This window comes from Sitophilus oryzae, unplaced genomic scaffold (genome assembly GCF_002938485.1).
Source record: "Sitophilus oryzae breed Bouriz unplaced genomic scaffold, Soryzae_2.0 scaffold_1440_pilon_pilon, whole genome shotgun sequence".
Lineage (NCBI taxonomy): Eukaryota > Metazoa > Arthropoda > Insecta > Coleoptera > Curculionidae > Sitophilus > Sitophilus oryzae.
The window spans coordinates 3,470,542-3,490,707 of NW_022146105.1; the positions used below are offsets into that span (position 1 = coordinate 3,470,542).

The window sequence follows — 20,166 nt, forward strand, 5'->3', positions numbered from 1 at the left end:
AAATATATTATATAAAACCAGTGATTCTAATACTTGTAAAAGAGATATTTTATACGTATATTGATATAAATAAAACAAATTATATTTTTATTATTAATTATAGTCTCGACACAAATTGAATTTTATTCTATTGTGCACATACATGGTTTAATGATACAAAGATACTTATGATCTGTAATAAGTGTATATTAAATTTAAGTTTCTATTAGGGTTTTACAACATTTATTTTATTTAAATACATAGCAGCTTTAATTTATATAAAAAGATGGGAAAACTAAAACTACATATAATTTAATTTTTAGAAAAATAAATAAAAACTTTAACATATTACCCAGATGTAGGCAAAAATAATTATATACAAAATGTAATAAAGAATAACAGTTATCAAATAAATAATAACAAATGGCAATACACACAGCTAAGAAAAACATATATGGTAATTATATCACATTATCTGAAGATGTCAATTTTTATTGGTCCATCAGGCATTTTTTTCATTTGGGACCAGGCTTCTATACGGGTTAAGTTTTGAAAACTTGTGCCATTGATTGCGATAATTTCATCTCCAACTTTCAGTTGTCCACATTTATCAGCTGCCCCTCCTAAAATTCATAAAAGGAACTATAAAGAACTGGACAATATAGTATAAATATTTTTTTTAGATTCATATAGTTAAAATAATTGTTAAAATCTTTTTATTACCTGCAAATATCTTTTTAACAACCAATGGTACATCTCCTTTTGGTGATTCTTTTCCACCTTCAATACTAAATCCTAAACCAGAAGCATCTTTTACTATTGTGACAGAATTAGTAGGTTGCTTATTCTCTAGATCCAGGCTTATAACTGATTCTAAAAATAGTATATGTTTTTTGTCATTAATATGAATTCCTTAACATATTTTCTAGTTATTATACGTAAAAATGATATAATTACCCTTACCTTTTGTCTCGGATGTCAGTGATAGTAACGACGATGATTTTTTAGATAATGGAGAAATTGGTAATGTATCATTTGATTCCTCAATTACTATTGAGAATTTTTTGTAGTTACCCTGACAAAAAAAAAAACAGATTATATATTATTATATTATATTTACCTATCACTAAAAATGTATACCGGGTGCGTCTCAAAAGTGGCTCACCCCTATAACTTTTTTATTTTTACAGTTAAAAAAACGAGATTTGGTATGTTAGTATATGACATAAATTAGGATTGATTGTCGTATTCAATTGTTTTCTGTCACTTCCTGTTTTACCGGAAATGACTACAACTCTTGATTTTTAAATGGCACCCTCAGTTCTTTTTGACTTTATTCGATAGAAAATAACACTCTGAGGGTGCAGCCACACTATCCTAAAAACGGCGTATCGGCGTAACGGCGTAACGACCTTGAATCGATTTCAAGGTCATTACGCCGTTACGCCGATACGCCGTTTTTAGGATAGTGTGGCTGCACCCTGAATAGAATGACATATCATATGTCAACTTTTGACATTTTCGCATATGGTTTATTAGAAATTATAACTTGCGGTTCGTAACGAAAATTTGACTCGAAATACCAAGTGTGTGGTGCCAAATTATTCGTAAAAAAATGCTTTTTCCAAATATGTTAATGAGCCACCCTCGTTCCATTTGAAAAAATTGAAATATGATTAAAAATACGATTTGAGCATTTTAAATTCTAACTGGCCAGGACAAGACACTAAAAACATTAGACAATCAACTCTATTTTTCCAAGGCTCCTTGATTAAGAATTAGTATTTTTAACATAACCATGGCACTCTAGATTGAATTTTAAAATTTAATTTCGTTTTAAGCGAGAATGTCAAAAGTTGACATATGATATGTCATTCTATTCAGAATGTTATTTCCTATCGAATAAAATAAAAAAAACCGAGGGTGCCATTTAAAAATCAAAAGTTGTAGTCATTTCCGGTGTAACAGGAAGTGACCAAAAACAATTGAATACAACAATCAATCCTAATTTATGTCATATACTAACATACCAAATCTGGTTTCTTTATCTGAAGAAATAAAAACGTTATAGGGGTGAGCCATTTTCGAGACGCACCCGGTATTGTTAATATGGATTTATTTTTTTTTAATTAAGAATTTTTTATAGTAAAAAAGAATGTGGTGCAATTCAGATTATTTTTTAATCTTTTGTGACGTTTTTTTTGTAAATAAAATACATTGCGTGCTATAAATCATCTGTCATTAATATATTAATTTATTTAATAAAAAAAGACGCAAAATCTATCATCTATATTTAGTCTTTGAAACCTAGGTTAATAAAACATTTACTTTGTCACATTTAAGATGGATTAGGCAAGATAACAATTTCGGTATTAAGATGACTTCAAATCAACAATTTGTTTATTTTTATGTATGGATTTTCCAAATTTAAGTCCACATAAAAGAGCTCTTACATAAATATTATAATACATATTTTCATATGTGGTTTTAAAAAATACCTTTAATATTTCTGTTGCATCTGAATTTGACATTTCATTTGTGGGTTTACCATTAATTGAAATGATTTTGTCTCCTTTTTTCAGTCGACCATCTTTATACGCAATACTACCATATCTAATTCTATTAATCTGAAAAATAAAAAAAATCTACCATAAACTAGACTAATACATTTTTGGTATAATTTTTATACCAAATTGTATTTGGTTTGTATGTTTATACAGGTTTGGTATAATCGGGCATTCTTCTAGATTTGTTCAGAAGATGGAGGTATAAGTTCCAACCCCATCCATATGGATATGGATGGATCCGTATATCAATCAATTATTTTTTTACCAGCAGATTGTTTATTCAAGTTGCATGAGCATAAAGATAAACTAGCGTTAATTATTAAAAATGCCCTAGAAAGTAATTAAATTAGATTAGCTTTTATGGTTCATTGGTTATTTTTGTCATCCTATTTTAACATCAAAATGCAATTAACATGTTATAGATTATACCATATCAGTAATTGTAAATATAGGTGTTTTTATTAATTATATCATAATTGGTATTTAGGGCTACATGTTTTTATTAGATGGTTTTATTTTATCCCAAGTGCATAGAACTGAATTATCTAAAGTTTTAAGTGCAGTTTAAATACTGTAATTTTTTTTCAATTGACTTTAATAGTACTTGTAGTTTTCATGCTATTATCTATAAAAATAATAAAATTTTATTAGACTATAAACTTCTAGGAGTTAATATTTTCTGTTAATAGCTTATATAATCCTTTTGTATTACAGAGAGCTGCATGCTATTAAGAGCTATCTAAAATAAATTAAATATAATATTATAGGAATATATTTTTCTCAATGAGTACTAGTCTTTTGAGATGTTTAATTTTCACAGTACCAATTTAAAAAAAAAATATGAAACGTAAACCAATCCTTTTTGATTGTTTACTTGACACTCCTCATTTGATCCCACCTTAAATTCGTTTTTATTTAATAAAGTCTGCTTAATCTTCGTATTTAACAGATTTATTTTTTAATAGATCATAATCTGGGGATTCACCCTGAATTTAATTGACAAATCACCTTAATTTTATCTTCTTAGAATAGTTTTCAATCAACTAAAATAGTTCAAGTGTTTTGATTTCAGTTTCTTCAAGATAAAATGTAAAAGTAATAATGTAAATATTACTTTCAAATTTCTTATAAAAAAAATACTTACTATTATATTCGTGTTTTCCTGATCAACACCCCCTTTAACAACTACACCTAAAGGTCCATCGGTTGGATTGACCACTAGTTCTACTGTAACTAACTCATTGCGAGATAACACTTGTGGACTGGCTGGTACTGAACTTGGCAAGTTTAGAACAGACGGCTTTAAAGACTCTTTTCTTATAAATGAAGATGCAATAGGAGTCCCGCCATTTACAGCGTGTCCACCCGTTGATGCACGTCTTGATTCAACTAAAGGAGCTGGCGTTTTTTCAAATTTAGACCTAATAGCAGCTTTTAGTTCGTTATTTTTCGACGAAGATACTTCTTCGGTTCTTCTAAGAGTCACAACAGGTCTGATTGGTTTAGGTACATGCACTGGTTCAGAGTGATTTCTTTTTTCGAAATTGGCCCTCAGACTTTGAACTCCACCTTGTGCTTTCTGTTTTTCGAACGATTTTAAGTTATTTTTGTCGCTCAGAAACTTATTTTGGTTATTTTCAAATTGCCTTTCGTTTATCAGTTTGCGTTCTCTGACTGTTGGTGTTGGAGCTAGAGTCCTTTTGGTTGGAACTGGTTTGATATTATTATTATACATACTGGATAATTCTAAACCAAAAAAAAGATAATTACTGATTACCAATGTGATTTAAGTTACTTACCAGGAGCTTTATTCGATTGAACAACTTCTTTGGCGTCCATGACCTCTAAAACTACAGGCTGGTTAACTACTATTGGTTTATCTTGAACATTTCTTATAACTAGCTCGTCCAATATGGCGTCTTGCAGCAAGATTTCATTACTAATGTTGTTTTCTTGTTCCTTCTTCTGACGTCCTTCTATTAAATTAATTTTCTCAATAATTGAAGGTACCTTCGTGTCTTGACCGCTTCTGCATTTAGCATCGGATAATATATTTTTCCTATTTATAGATTCAAGATTGAAAGGACGGTCGATCTTCTCTGAAGATATTAATTTCTCATCTGGTACATAAGAAGGAGGGGGAGAGCTTCTGGAATTGAAGCTCGACTGGCTAGAACTGACAGCTGAGTCGTTATCACTGTCTATGTGATCTTTGTTATCTTTGATTGTCGTGATTTTCGAACTAATGTATTCAAAGTTGTAATCTGAGCGAGTCGGTGATGAGATGCTTTCTAATGATTTTAAATCATCGCTGTGTCTTGACTGAGTGCTGCTGACATAGTCTTCTAAGCTACCCTCTTCGCTGTAAGAGTCAGAGTGTTTTGATAAAGTTGCTGGATAAACGTGTAAGCTTTTCCTTTTAAAAGCTGGCGAATATTTAGGAAGGTTTGTATTAGCTGTCCAGGAAGGCAGAACAATGGACGATATGGGAGGACTTGGCGTTTTTCTAATAGCCTGATAACTCTCTTTTCTCTCTGTTTCTATATTAATGGGTAACGTCGTAATACTTTTGATTTCAGGAATATTCACTTGAGGTATCTGTTCATTTTCAGGAGTTTCAGGAATAACTAACCCTTTCAGTTTAGATAACCGCCTCCTCTGACTAGAAGATTTTTCCTTTCCATAAACCGACATATCCGTCAGACTTAAGGATTTCGTATAAAGCAAGTTTGTGGGTCTGTAATAAGCGGTTTCTTCGTCATGATCCCGGATTTTCTCGCTCAAGTCTACGTTTGAGTTGCTCAAGAATTTGTCAACGCCCAGGCTTGGATAGCCTGGGGAACATTCTACGGGATCTAACTTATAGGACGCGTCTTCGACATACGACGGTGATTTTGAATGTTCTATAAAATCAGGAAACTCGTGTCCGTCGGGAGGTTGCCGAAAACCACTTGGAGGAGCTTCCATATGACTTGAGTTATCTGAAGTTAAAAAAAATAATTCAATAATGTGTAAAAATCAAAAATCTTTTCTTAGATCAAGCCGAAAATATATTGAATACTTTTATTAGAGGTATAAATAATTGAACTATGTCTCATCAGGAAATGATTGTAATTTTTATCAAATAGATATAGAAATATAGATCAGCCGAAAATTATTGTTTATATTTTTTTATTTTCTGATTCAAATAATAATAACTTAAAGGTACTTGTGGATGTTTTCCATCACAAAATGTTGTTTATTGCAAATATTCTTGACGCAAAAATAATAAACCAGTATTAATGAAATGTTGAATATTGCATATTTAATCCTAATATTGTATTAATTAAACCACAGTTACAGACATTGCATATTCAAAGCTGCCAAACAAGTAGTTTTAATACTAACAGTTATGTTAACTGAAAGTGAGTAGTAATTAGTGAATTCTAAAGAATAGACCTACCCATTACTTGAAATATGCCAATATTTATTGTCGATTCACGCACCCATATATTTATAATATTTTTACTGTTTCATATGAAAACAGAAAAAAAAATCCGAATCTGAACAAAAGAACTTTTGACAAAGAATGCATTTTTTTATTTTGTATGTTGTATGTATATATGTATATATAAATAAAATGCTTTGTAAAGTGGTATGCGCTACTTACTTTTAGACATTTTGGTGCAATAAAGGTTTTATCAATTCACAACACATTACTAACAAAGTTTCTAATATATTGTGAATAAATATGTATCTAGATAGCAGTATCGCTTATTTGGCGAATCATTAATATCCTTATCTTATTCCTAGCTTTAAAATCGAATATTGTGTTCATGCCTAAGTACGTGTGAGTGAAATCTTATCTGATGTGAATCAATAATTTTTTCTAGAGAAAGACAAGGTAAGTTTGGGAGAAAAATTCCATCAAACCAGTAAGTAGTCGCAAATGATATGGCAGTCTAAAAAAGCAGGAAGCATGATGCATATATGGTATACACATTTTTTTAGATACTTTTTATACTCGGTAGGATATTTTTAAAAATAAACTTACATATATCTAATACACGAATGCATATGATGACTATATCAGATTAGGTAGATATCTAATTTTTCAGTTTATTTAAAAAAATTAGGGGATTCTCAAACTGTCATAAACAAACTAATGCACTTTGCAAAATATGGCAAGCTTTATCGCTAATATCCTCTTAAGTTATGTCAATATTGCATAAAAGATTACATTTGTTATAATATCCACTCAAAACTTTTTCCTAGCTATCTTTATTACTTCATAGATATTTCTAAACACCTTCTTTAAACTATCATAGAACCAATAATTAAGTTATCCACTCAAAATTTTGTTTTTTATCTATCTATTAATTTATAAAATAATATCGAATAAAATATTTTCCGCAAATATAAAAATAGTAAGGTATGTAATCAGCTATACTTAAACTGAAAATAATTCTCTTCTTAATCTTAAAATTAATAATATTATATATAGAAAAATGTAATAGTATTTAGCTTATTACAACGCACTGTTACCAACTCTACTATTATGGGTCCAAATTTGGTCACATTAGTACCTTTTTAGTTTAAAAAATAACCTATTTAACTCTGTTATAAAGAGATAATATTATACTTTTTTAAGAGTCACTAAGATTCACAAACAAATACATTTTAGATGTTGATACTGTTGATGGCCAATTTATAATTTTAGAACGACCACCCTGTAGGCATATATTGCAGATTTAAAATTCTTGTGTAAAAGAGTAACGCTTAAGCTTAAACGGCATAAAAATACAGTTAGTTATGAAAGGTGTAAGCAAAAGAATATGTATACTTAGCCAATATTTTTTTTTGCACTTTACATACATATGTCGCAGAAAATTCATAGAAATCTTAGAATAAATGGGAAGTTTAATATTGCTTCCTTTTCCTTATCATTTACTCAGCTAATAAAATAATAGGTAAACTAAATAATTTGGTATTTAATGTTTACAAATAGCAAATATTTTTTTCAATGACTAACTAATATCAGGGAAGTTTCCACAATTAGATTTATGAATAGAATAATGTTTTTATTGTAGTTTTATATATAGTAAACTTAAACTCAATTAGAGTTGATATGTCCGTGAATTAAATAATATTAGAAAAATTATGTATAGATAATTTTTTCTTCTAAGTATAATGAATATTTCAAGCTGGAAAAATATTTTCTACTTAAATTAAAAATTGGAAACAACAATAAATGTACGAATAATTATTTAATCATATTAATTTTGTATGAGTGGATCTACTGAAGAATGAACACATTTGAACGTTATTTTTACACCTATGTGTCTAAAAAGAATATGAGTAATAATGACTATGTCATCCTAAAGGAAACCAAATAAAAACATGACTAAAAATACACAAGTCCAACAATTTCAACAGTTTCCTTGTGGTTTCTGCTAGTAACGGAATAAATTTACCATACAAGAATAATTTTACATCTATTAAAATGTTTAAATAATTGCAGTTAATTGATAAAAAATGACTTGCCCAAGTTATTTACAACGTATTTGTCAATCTAATATGCTAAAATAATTACGAATGGGGCCTTAATATTTGCAATTTAGTAATATTACAAAGGTGTCCCAACAGTTAACAGTAATGGCCCCTTTTAATTATTATGTTATTTAAAAAGAAATATTGTTAAGATGAAATATCTGATAGATATAGGAATAATGATATAAAGAATGAAAGAAAAAAATAAAATATAAATTTTTGCATTGCCCTTTACATATAATAATAAAAAAGTTATATTTCTTTTTCTTTGCTTTTGTAACGGTATAGTTGCAAATTAATGTAATATTTTTTACAATATAATAACTATTATTACAAACCGTGCTACTGTTTGTTAAAAATTATGTACTTATTTATTTCAATTGCATTTTCCTAATAATAACTTATTGTTTATCAAGTATGTATAATAATATAAAATTGATAAAGACAAAAAATAGAATTATTGTTTATCTCTGTTGTAAATTAAAACATTTGAATTATTTAAAAAAAACTCATATATTATTAGTACTTTGGTTTTAAGAAAACGAAGTGCAACAATAAAAAAACAATTGTTGGTCTTCAGATCATGGTATTCCAGTATATTACAAAAAAGAATGGTTACCTTGAAGGAGATGAAATACAGTTTAAATAAAGGTAATTTACACAAAAAAACACTTTTAATATAAATACTTTGAAATTTGAGTTCTTAAAAATTGAAGCAGGTATCGCAGAAAAACATCTTACCTTCAAGCGGACGAAAAACAGCGTAAAAGAGGTATTTCACCAAAAAATAACCTTAAGACTTGAGTCACAAATTAAACACATTGGTTGCGGCGAAAAAACTGGGTAGCAATATAGCACAAACGACACAAGAAACACGTTCACGGTAAAAGTATTTCTGCTGTGTGTGGGTGAGCTGATCCTAGATCGACTTGTGTATTTGTTGAAAATCAAATGGTACCACCGGGTATGGTCGAATTTGATTCACGTTGGTAGTTTTGGGATGAAGTGCAAAGCGACTGGCGAAGAAAGAAAGAAATGGCAAGAATCGCAGGTCAGTGGACGCTGCAGAGAGTCAAGGGCATTCGACTTTAGGAGGCAGGGAACAGCTTGTCGATCACGATGCTGCTACGGCAAGCAGGAGCAGGATTGACAAAATTTGCTAAAAATCCGAACCGTTTATGGCAGCGCGCGGACTTGACTGAAAGCCGCACATAGGCGCTGTTTAATATTCCAAATGCAAATTGTTTCTTACTGGTTTATTAACAGAAAAAAGTGGTACGTGGTAAATAATGTAAAAGGACAGTAGTGCATGAGCATGGATTTGTTCCTTATAAACTTAGTCTTGCTCCTGTTTTTGCTAATGGTTTTTATAACTGACCTATTTTTGAAGCTCCATCACTCTGAGAAGCTCTTCTGCATTTTATAAAATAATACGAAATGGCTGAAAGAAATATGCAGCAAGGTATATAAAGTGGACACCTTTCGGTCGATTTGGGTTTTCATGACCTTGCACCATTTGGCTGGCAGTATCTAAGATCAGTCTCGTCATACTGCCATCTGCTCAATAGCTTGTACATCTGCTCGAAGTCTGTTTGTGAAAAATACAGGATACAAAGTTAGCCAAAAACAGACAATTTTTATTTTTTTTCTTCCTGAAAATTGGCGATTTTTGTCATGTCACCGATTTTGTTAAAACTGCTTTTATTTACAAATTAAAAGACGTAGAATTAGAAAATATAGACCATTGTAGTCTTAGAAAAACAGTAATGGACGAAGGGGACGCTTTAACCTCCATCAAAGATAGGAGGGTATAAAAAGAAGGGTAGCTGTAAAACAAGGGGTATAAAAAATAATTTTTTCACAAAGCCAAGGTACCTAAGCCTTCAAAGGTGTATATTTATATTTTTAATCTACATAAAATTTCCTACAAATGCCGAAATTTTCACAATTTTATGACTATGTTTACTATGTTTCTGAGGCCTTTGAAAATGTATAAAAAATAGCTCAAAATGGCAATTTTTCGATTTTTTTCATGGCATGTAGTCATGAAAATTGGCGATTTTCGTCATGTCACCGATTTTTGTTGAAACTGCTGTTATTTACTAACAGAAAGGTGTAGAACACAGAAGTATAGGCCATTGTATCCTTAAGAAGAGGGTACTATATATACAGGGTGTCCCAGAAATAAGTGCAGATATTTTAACTTGTAGTATAGTTCAACCCCAGAAACACACCTATGATGGTTTTTTTGGCAAAAAAAAAATTTGAAAATTTTTAATTTTTTAAAAAGTTTTTTGGAAATTTTTTTAGTTTTTAGTTAAGAAACATAATTTCTTGATAATATGGCAACATAGGTATTAGATTAAATTTACAAGAAAGAAAATCTAGAAAAGATCCAGTGGTTCTCAAAATTTCAGCAAAAAATCATTTTTTTTGGAAATTTTCAAAGTAAAATAACTCCGTTATTTTGGACTTATTTGAAAAACGATAAAGAGAAAATATGTTTTTTTTATCGAGATCTATCACCTCTTAAAATATTTGCACTTATTTCTGGGACACCCTGTATATAGGTCAAGTTATAACCATCAGTTATAAACCTAAAGTTATTTAAGCCTTTAAAGGTTTATATATTCCAAAAGTATATAAAACTCGCTACAAATACCGAAATTTTCAAAGTTTTTTGATCATTTTTAATATTCTTCTAAGATACTTGAAAATCTGTAACAAATAAGGAAAATAGATAAATTTTTCGACTTTTTTCCAAATACCGATTTTAACGAATCTTCTGTTATCTGCTAATTAAAATGAATAAAACATGAAAATATAGGCCACTATATCCTTACGATTACGGTATTAAATGAATATAGGTTTGTATGTGGTATAGGTATTAGATGTAGATCGTCCTGTATATTATATCCAGCCACATAAATATTGTTTTTGATTTATTTAATGTACATTATGTATACTAAGAAACACGGCAAAGAAAAAAATCTAGAATATACCCACGTCTCTATGTGGGTGACCTTATATTAAAAGCCGATAACCACACCAAACGGCTATGATGGAATTTAAAATAACTTAGATTAAAATCTACAAAAATATTATTTTAAACTTATTTTCATTAATCATTTAGTCTGGCCATATACAGTCAACGAATTTTGTTTTTAATTGCTCTTGTGCACTATGAATATATCCTTCTATAACATTTCCAATTTTAAATACCTAATATTATTTTCACTTTTTCTGTTTGACTTTTAAAATGAATTCCGGAAGGTGAGTCAATCACTTCACACATCCTCAACAATTTTTTGTTTGTTTTTTGTGTCCAAAAATACATTTAGTTGTTTCAAAATGTAACCTGCAAATACAAATAAGAAAGAGAAATTAATCGAGGCGGGGATCCCTGATTTAATCTATCTTTTTAGAAATGCATAATTCTCTTCTTTACACCATTATGGCATGAAAATTAATATTTTGTTATGCAACTATGGGTGTATTTTTAGATGTGATTTAATTATTTTTTAAAAGGGTAAACGTGCAAGTTCGGCACACCTAGAAAATATTTTTATTTTTTGTTCTATTTATAAAACCTTCTCGCTGTGGTTGAGTTTACAATTCCAATTATTTAAAAGATTTCTGTTCATAAAATTAACCGTTCCTAGCGCATTCGCCCTAAAGTAAAATATCATTTAAAACATCCAATTTTACAACATTTATCAGAAAAGTATTTACTACGACTTACCATTATCAAATTCCTCGTTAGAGTCATTTTCTATTTGATCACCAGAAATATTGGTGACTGAACCAAAAGGTGATGTCGATATGATAGGAAACCTGGAAATAAATTTATTTATTTAAAACTTTTTATTTTTACATTATCACTCTGTAAGTGATGTAACTGATGAGTCAATTTCTTTGAAGCCTTCCATGTAAAATGTTAGATGTTTTATTCATTTACAGAAAAGATCAAGTTGTTTGCTATTATTACATTCAGCCATATATGCACATGTATTGAATATCAATTTTGTAAAGTAACACACATAAAGAATGAGATAATTTTTTGTGTCTTATTTTAGAAAAGTATTTCTTTAACTCTTACCCATATTTTGCACTAGACTTGTAACTCTTCTGGTCTTCATCATCTTCCCCTATAGTAGATAGATGTGATGAGAAGCTCCATTTTGAATTCGATAGGTCCATTCCCCTGCTGTACTCGAGTATTTCGTCCCTGGAATAATCATCATCATCAATTTCGTAATCCAGATCGTCATCGTGATCAGATCTTTCAAACTGCTTCTTCAGAAACTCTATTTTATCATCTAGTTCTTTCTTAGGTACAAAATTGACCAGTCTTGGTAAAGTGTTATCCATGTCATTGCTTATTATTGGTTTATTGTTTACATTTCTAGTTCTAGGAGTTACTACTGGGATTTTCGCGATTTCAATACTTTCCAAATTGCTGCTGGCCGAGTCTACATCGTCGGTGGCTTGAAGTACTTCCAATTCCTGAGACAATTTAATATTTTCTTCAGAAGAACTTTTAATGACATTGTTGTTTTCTTCAACTAACGCAGATTTAGATGATTTTTTGTCGATCATAGGGAACAAATCGTCATCATCGAATTCGTTTATTATGTAGGACAGATCTAAGTGCCTTTGGATTGAAGTTGGTGTTGATGGAAGGCTACCCGCGAAACTTGATGTTGTTGTAGTTGGAAATGAGGCAAATCTGCAACAAGTATATAACTTTTAATAAATCTAAAAGTCTTAAAAATATTATTATTTACATAAAATAATATAATTTTCATTCAGTATCTGAAAATCGAATCAGCAGCTTGTTAAAGAATATTACACGCTTTTTGAATACGTAACCATACTTATATTTTGGCAGTAATTTTAGGTAATAAGTAATGCATTAAGTTCTAGCATTGTTATTCCATTAAACAGAAAGCATGAAATTTAAAAAGCTTATGTAAGGAAAGAGTGATGTTAAAGTAATAACAGAAATGGGACGTTACCATCCTAAGCATTTGTAATATAGTTAATGTGAAATTAATTATCTCTAATGTACACACCTGTCTAGTACAGTAGATATGCTGCTTCCAGTGTCATCAGATTCACTAAGACTCTGAGTAGATTCTTGAGATATTAAATCCAGATAAACCTCAGCATCCGGAGGCCCAAAACTGGCATCTGACAATCTCCTGGCTAAATCCGGAGAGTATTTCTTCCTAAAACTATTCCTAGGTGACTGCAGTCTTGTAGTCTTATCTTGCTTAAATACTGGAATAATATTCTCATGACTTGCTTCATTGTTCTGGTTATTCTTTAGTAGTTTCCTGTGATGTTTCCTAGGTGGAACCAGAGGAGGTTTCCTTTCCTCAGTGTTAATTATAACAGAGTAATTTTGTTTGGGGAAGGAAGTAAAGGAATGTTTCACAAGAAGTTTTATGGTCATACTGGATTCTTTCAAGCACCTCACGCAATCAATTCTGGTCATGTGGTTGACAGGAACTGAATCGATCTGTATGATTTCATCTCCTTCTTCTAGCTTCCCCCAAGAACTCTCCACTCTAGAAGCAGGACTGTCTGAAGCACAAGATTGAATGAAGAGTCTTTTAACACATTCCTGAGCTTTAGTTCCGCCTTCAAATTTCAAGCCAAAACCTAGTCTTTCGCCTGGTAGTCTGTAAACTACGACTTCTTCTGTTACGTCAGTGATGGATTTGATATCTTCATCGTTTATAGTTAAGACTGTGACGTAGTCAGATTTGTTGGGCTCTTTTATGGATGTAGTTGGCTCGGGTACCATGTTTGAACTGACAGAAACAACAGTTACAAACGCGTCGTTTTCTTTCTGGGACATTTTAACATATTCAGTTCCTTTTCTGATTTAATCCTATCTGCAAAAAGAGATCTTTATATTGTTTATCAGAACAGATGGCTAGTGAGATTAATTATTAAAATTTATTTCGAAAAATTTTGCTTTCAGTTAAAATATATTTCAGTGATACAATGTAAAAGTTGGGGGCTATTAATAGAGATTAGTTATGGTAAAGTAGCAAACAATCCATAACATTTCGAAGAAATGGTGATGTTAAAGAGATATTTATACAGGGTGTTTCAAGAAATATGTGCCATCTCTCGTGGGGGAGATTCCTCACGTAAAAATGAGATTTTTTTTTCATATCCACATGGATCCGATTCTGCTTTGTTTCGTAGCTGCAGGAGGTTAAAATCTTTTTTTTTGTCTTTCGATTTATTATAATTTTCTTCCAAGTGCTTTTAGCGATTCGAACGAAATTTGGAGGGTAAGAGTTCCTATGAGTGCTACATATTTTAATGCTAAAAAAAGTGTAGACAGATTCACCAGGGACGTGCATATTAGGGTTATCACTGGAATATTTTTCTAAAAAAAAAACAGGTGCGCCACTGACTTTTTTCCTCTTAATAGTAAAGTTGTGTAGGCCATCTAATGCTGATTAAAAGTTAAGTACTCGATGAGATAAACGCAATGTTATTAATCACAATTAATAAAATTAAAATTAAAATAGAATTAATAAATTATTTATTTAATGTTATTTATTACTAAATTTTATTAAAATTTATAACACTGATGTATAGTGCTACCTACAGCAAATTCCCCAAAATAATAAAGGTATTTAAGATAATTATAAAAGGCCTATTTTTATAAAGTTTTAACATCATAACATTCGGCACCCATGTTTATAGGAACTTTTTTTTAAATTTTTTGATGAGGAATCAATAAGTACTTATTTAATATTTTGGCAAGTTAATGACATTAAAATTTTTTAAAGGTGGCTATTAGAATTGGATTAAGGCAAATTAATTAAATTGCATTTATCTCATCAAGAAGGCCGAAATCCACAAAATATCAACTACTTTTAATCAGAAAAATATTCCAGTTATAACCCATACATATGAACTACCCTGTTGAGTATGTCGACACTTTTTAATTAAAAAAACATTAAAAAATGTCGTACTTTTATACTCAAAATTTCATTCGAATCGCTATAAGCAATTGGAAGAAAAATATAATAAATCGAAAAAAAAACAAACTTTAACCCCCTGTAGCTACGAAACAAAGCAGAATCGGACCTATGGTAATATGAAAAATAAATCTTATTTTTACGAGAGGAACGTCCCCACGAGAGATGGTGCATTTTTTTGAAACACCCTGTATACACTCTATAATATAAATGAACCCATTCTCACGATTGGATAACAATTTCGATGTTGGAAAAGAAACCTGCATGGAATAATTAATTAGATATTATGTATACAAAACCGCTTCGATCCCTCATTCTAGGCTATTCTACATTTTCTTTTTGAATTTTACACACTTGTTCAAGAATGCCGTTTTACAACAAATATAAATATTAACAGCCATTTCTATATTTTTAAAACTCTGTCTATTGGAATCTTTCCTAAATATTCTAGGGTTTGATTTTTTCTGTATAAACCAGAATTTATTTATAAAATATTTTTTTGGTAAAATAACAGAAAAAATTTATAAAAATATGAACTGTGCATTGCAAACACTTTTTGTAATGGGTAGTATTTAGCAAAAAGGAAACAATTATTGCGATAGATTTTTGAAACGTTTTTATGAGGTAATATGCATCAATTATACTGAGTTTTCCTATTCTTTGTGGCACAGTCTAATAATAATGGCGTACCACTTTTCTTCAATATAGCAATATTGATACCACTATTGTATATTGCTAGATAACCTTTTGGGGGGTTAATTTTGATAAAATACTTTACATATTGTTTGTTGTTAAATGCATTTTCTCATTTATCAAATATTTCTCGAGTTGTTTGTGGGTTTCAAATTTTGACATTTGTTCAAACCCTGATTTAAAAATAATAATTGTTCATTTAATTTTGATGAATCATGAAATTTACCGTTTAAAAATGACCAATAAAAACACACCTTAATCGAATAACTCGACAAAAGCATATTTTAACAAGTTGTACTATAGTACTATGTATTTATTCTTTGACCTGCATAAAAATGAAGGTACAGCAGACTTTAAAGAGCAACTTTAGAAATTAAATCGTTTAATATAAAACCAACCCATTAAACTTAAGTATCAATTAAATTATGCAGATTATTCTGAAGAATATAAATCTGGAATATAACTAGGGGTGTTATGATATTAATAAAATCCCTAAATTGTTCATGATAATTATTAGAGATTTTTTTTTAAATCCTGATAGGCAAAAGAAAAATAAAAAAAAACTATAAAAGATATAACATATAACAAATAACAATGCATTAATATATTAATTTATGTTAAGTCTTGAGTTAAAAGAACTATGCAGAAAAAGACAACAATTTTAATTGGAAGAAAATGCATTCTTTGAGGGTGCGACTAAAATTAATTATGAACGATAATTATATTCTTGTTCAAATATGAAAAAAAAATCTATTGGCATTTCCCACACGTTGTTTTCATACTTTTATTTGGTTTTTGTCTAGCTTAGCCTGACAAGTGACGCCTACATACTGAAGAAGTCTCTGACATGTTAAAAAAACCTGTTTTTCTTAGTTATTCTCAAATAGTTTTACATAATACTGTTATAAACGGTAAGAGTTCATTTACAAGCTTAAAATACTGGTTTTTGACTTAACGTAAAATCTAAAAGACACATAGTGTCTTTGGTGACTGAAATTAATGAAATAAAAAAAAATAATACACACAAAATAAATTTTAAAAAATTCTAATTAAAAAATATCAGTAGAAAATTTGTCTCTAACTCACTGTAGCAACAAATAAGCATACAGAAAAGTACATCTTCTTTATCTCAATACATTTTCTTGTATAGATCGAATAAAAGCTTAATTATACTTTATAATTAACTTTACAACACTGAAAAGAAAACAAAGAGTGGCGCCAAAAAAATACAAATTCTTTCAAGATTTCACTGGACATTCTTTTAAGATAGGCATATATGCCTTCAGGAGCTGAAAGCTGAGTTTACTTTTCAACGTCAAAAACAGTAATTATTTTACTCTTCTGTTTATATTAAACGATCTGCGTTACTTAATTCACATAATTTATACTTAATTACATTTTTTAACGTTCAATTAGTTTAATCCCAATTACCGCGAAATAAAAGTAAGATGAGACTAATGTACTTGCGAATATAATTAATTTTTTACTTTCCATATTTTAATTTTTTTAACAGTTCTTGTAATTAGCTTTTAAATTAATCATTGTTTTATTTATTTGCTTTTATTCGTGAAACTCTGCCACCCATAAAAACATCGAATTTATTAGGTCAAAAATAATAAAATTTGATGATATTAAAAAATTTGGTTTGTAGTGTAAAAAATACCTGACGAAAATAAAAAAATACCAATTTAAATGTTAGGATTTTTCGAAAATGTATGTCTATTTCAGCAACATATGGTTGTTTGCAATTAACCGACTAATACAAATAGTCTAAAGGGTATTCAACTCCACTTTACATTTTATTGTTATTATTATTGTGTAGTTAACAACAATAGCAAAAATATAAAAGGAACGTAACTACTATAACTCTAATTTTACAGCTAAACTGATAGTTATTTTTATGGTTTAAATAGACATGAAAGAACGTATTATTTATTTTAATTAAATTTTAATTAAAAATGTTGGTAATGTAGTTTTGTTAAATTTATTTGTGTATCTAATGATGATTCGATGAGTTTTAAAAATATACTATACAAAAAAAAATTAATAAATAAATTTTTGTGGTATATAATACAAAATGAAGTATTTATGATTATAAAAAGATGACAGAGTTTGTGCAAGTGTTATTGAATAAAATTAAATAAAATTTACTTACTTCATTAACACTGAGCGAACATATTTAAGAAAATAATAAACAAAACATACTTTAAAACTGGCATTCTTCAGTCCACGACTATACAAACGATAACGGTTTAACGTTTAATAATGAAATAACGCGTGTTTTCACGTGTACACCGTACACTTTTAACATTTAGCATTTACTAAAGAGAAAAAAACTAACAATAATGATATCCGCACATAGAATAACTAGGAGCACAACAACGAAGACATTTATCACAGAAATATTCCAACATAAACTGAGAGGCTCTCCGCAGAGAGATTGTGACCAACAAACCGTTTTCATCTCTTTGGGGGACTGCGTTTTGAAAATAATATGACCTCGTATAGTTTCGTATGTCCTCGACTGCCATTACCTCTTTGCTTTTTGGTGTAGACATGATACCCTCCTGTTGTCTGATTTTTTTTGCGATTCCTGCTGTATTCGGCATTCGCAGATTATCAGGGCTTCTTAATCACTCGGCAAAGGGTCGCGCGAAGTTGATTTTAAACACGCTGCTCGACGAGAAATGCAGAATGTGGGTCAAAATGTATCTTGCTTTGGGGCCGCAGGCCAGCAAAAAACTTGTCGGAATTAGGTTTTTGATGCATTCATTGGAAGTGAAAGACTGTAGATGTTGGAATGTTATACGTATATACACACTAAATGTCATTTTTATCTCACGTTTCTTTAAATCACAAAACAGAAACACTTGGAATCTAATAACAATAATGATATAATCCAAAATTCCCACTAAGTTTTTTATAATTTTTAAGACATTTTGTGTTTATGAATAGAACTCAGTCCCTACCAAAGACTTTTAATGAAAAATAATCTATATAGCAATAAAAAAAATAATCAGTTCCCAAAACCACAATGGCATTTTTTTGGTTTCTGAAACAAAATGGAATTTAAATTTTTACTGGTCAAAAAGCAAAAACAAAAAGATAATTTTAATAATCCGTGTTGCCTCCTCTAGCCCTTATGAAAGCTTCTATCAGCGCTGGCATGCTTCTTATTAACATAAATTATCAACGTTGTCTTGGGGTATGTTTTCCCATTCTGCTAATGCCGCATCAATAAGTTGTGCGAGATTTCCTGGATTTTTTCGACGAGCTCTAAAACTTCTTTTGAGCTGGCCCGACAAGTGTTCGATAGGGTTTAGATCTGGTGAACATGCAGGCCAGTCCAAAACTATGATTTTACTACTGAACACAAAATTCACAAGAAAATAAATGACAGCAATTATTATTATTATTCTTTATTATCATGTCTATTTACAACAAAAAACCTTATCTTAAAGTTGTATACCCCGTTTTTTCCCTTGCAAACAGTTTAGTCAGAAATAAAGAGTGATTCCATCAGTTTGGTTGTTAAGGTTTAAGGCATTTGAAAATAATTCTTGTTTGTATAGCCAATGTCTGAGAAATTCTTCGTGTAATCACAGTAAAAAAGATCTTCGTACTGCGGTTTTATGCATTCCAACTAATAGAATTAGTTTACAGTCAGTTAAGTAGAATTTTAGAATTTTATTTTATCGAGTTAAAGAGGAGATTAGATACCAATGAAGGAGAATCAGCTCTTTGGTGAAAGCTGCTTCTTAGCCGATATCACACATGAGGTTAAGTCGAATAAGTACTTTACTGAAAATTACAAGCAATAAATCGCATTTGAGCCAAACATATGGTCTCGTTATTCTAACACCTTAACCTTTTGAAAAACAAATTCAATTTTTTTGATAATGCAGGACTAATAATCTTTTCTGTTACACCCCAAGCGTTAATGAGTTTTTTAAATATATTTTCCTTATTTGCTGTGACTCTATTATTATTATCGGTCAATAGAATATATATCGAAAACATGCATCAAAACACTAATGCATCTAATGCAGATATTTTCCAGCACAAAAAATATTTTTTTATTTCAAATAAAACATGGTCTGATATATATTTAAAAAAAACTGTCGTCACTATGACTATGAGGCGATATAACACTACAGAAGTGTTAAGGTATTTAGAACCAATTTCAAGAATTCAGTATTTACGTGTGACTCCGGGCTACGGAGAGTCGATAATGTGAAAGTTAAATATTTGTTATACCCCCCATATACTTTACTATATTATAGTCTACAACCTTTAACTGCTTACTTAAAATATTCTATTTCTAAAATAATGATATACCCAGTGCCTTTCATATGTAAATAGTTACACGGCGTTAGAATTTTTGCTTA

At 29.9% G+C, this 20,166-nt stretch overlaps 1 protein-coding gene across 2 annotated transcripts; it reads right to left on the reverse strand.

The window, feature by feature from the left end:
• Positions 1 to 165: 165 nt before the first annotated feature.
• On the reverse strand, positions 166 to 18,524 carry LOC115876821. 2 transcript variants are annotated; one of them, XM_030892791.1, is made up of 10 exons: positions 18,313 to 18,524; positions 13,151 to 13,978; positions 12,175 to 12,804; positions 11,818 to 11,909; positions 4,346 to 5,527; positions 3,691 to 4,292; positions 2,478 to 2,606; positions 943 to 1,054; positions 703 to 852; positions 166 to 602 (listed from the first exon to the last, which is right to left on the reverse strand). In XM_030892791.1, exons 2-10 carry the CDS (start codon positions 13,939 to 13,941, stop codon positions 451 to 453), a joined length of 3,840 nt encoding a protein of 1,279 aa, XP_030748651.1. In that variant the 5' UTR covers positions 13,942 to 13,978; positions 18,313 to 18,524; the 3' UTR covers positions 166 to 450. The 2 variants fall into 2 exon arrangements, with proteins under 2 accessions (XP_030748651.1, XP_030748650.1); XM_030892790.1 differs by lacking the exon at positions 18,313 to 18,524 and adding an exon at positions 17,934 to 18,258.
• Between the last annotated feature and the right edge of the window lie 1,642 nt (positions 18,525 to 20,166).

Coding starts and splice junctions, on each gene's coding strand:
- LOC115876821 (XM_030892791.1), bottom strand. CDS start 13,941: ATGTCCCAGAAAGAAAACGACGCGTTTGTAACTGTTGTTTCTGTCAGT. Junction 4,293..4,345: donor TCAATCGAATAAAGCTCCTG/GTAAGTAACTTA, acceptor TTTTTGGTTTAG/AATTATCCAGTATGTATAAT. Junction 1,055..2,477: donor ATGCAACAGAAATATTAAAG/GTATTTTTTAAA, acceptor TTTTTTTGTCAG/GGTAACTACAAAAAATTCTC.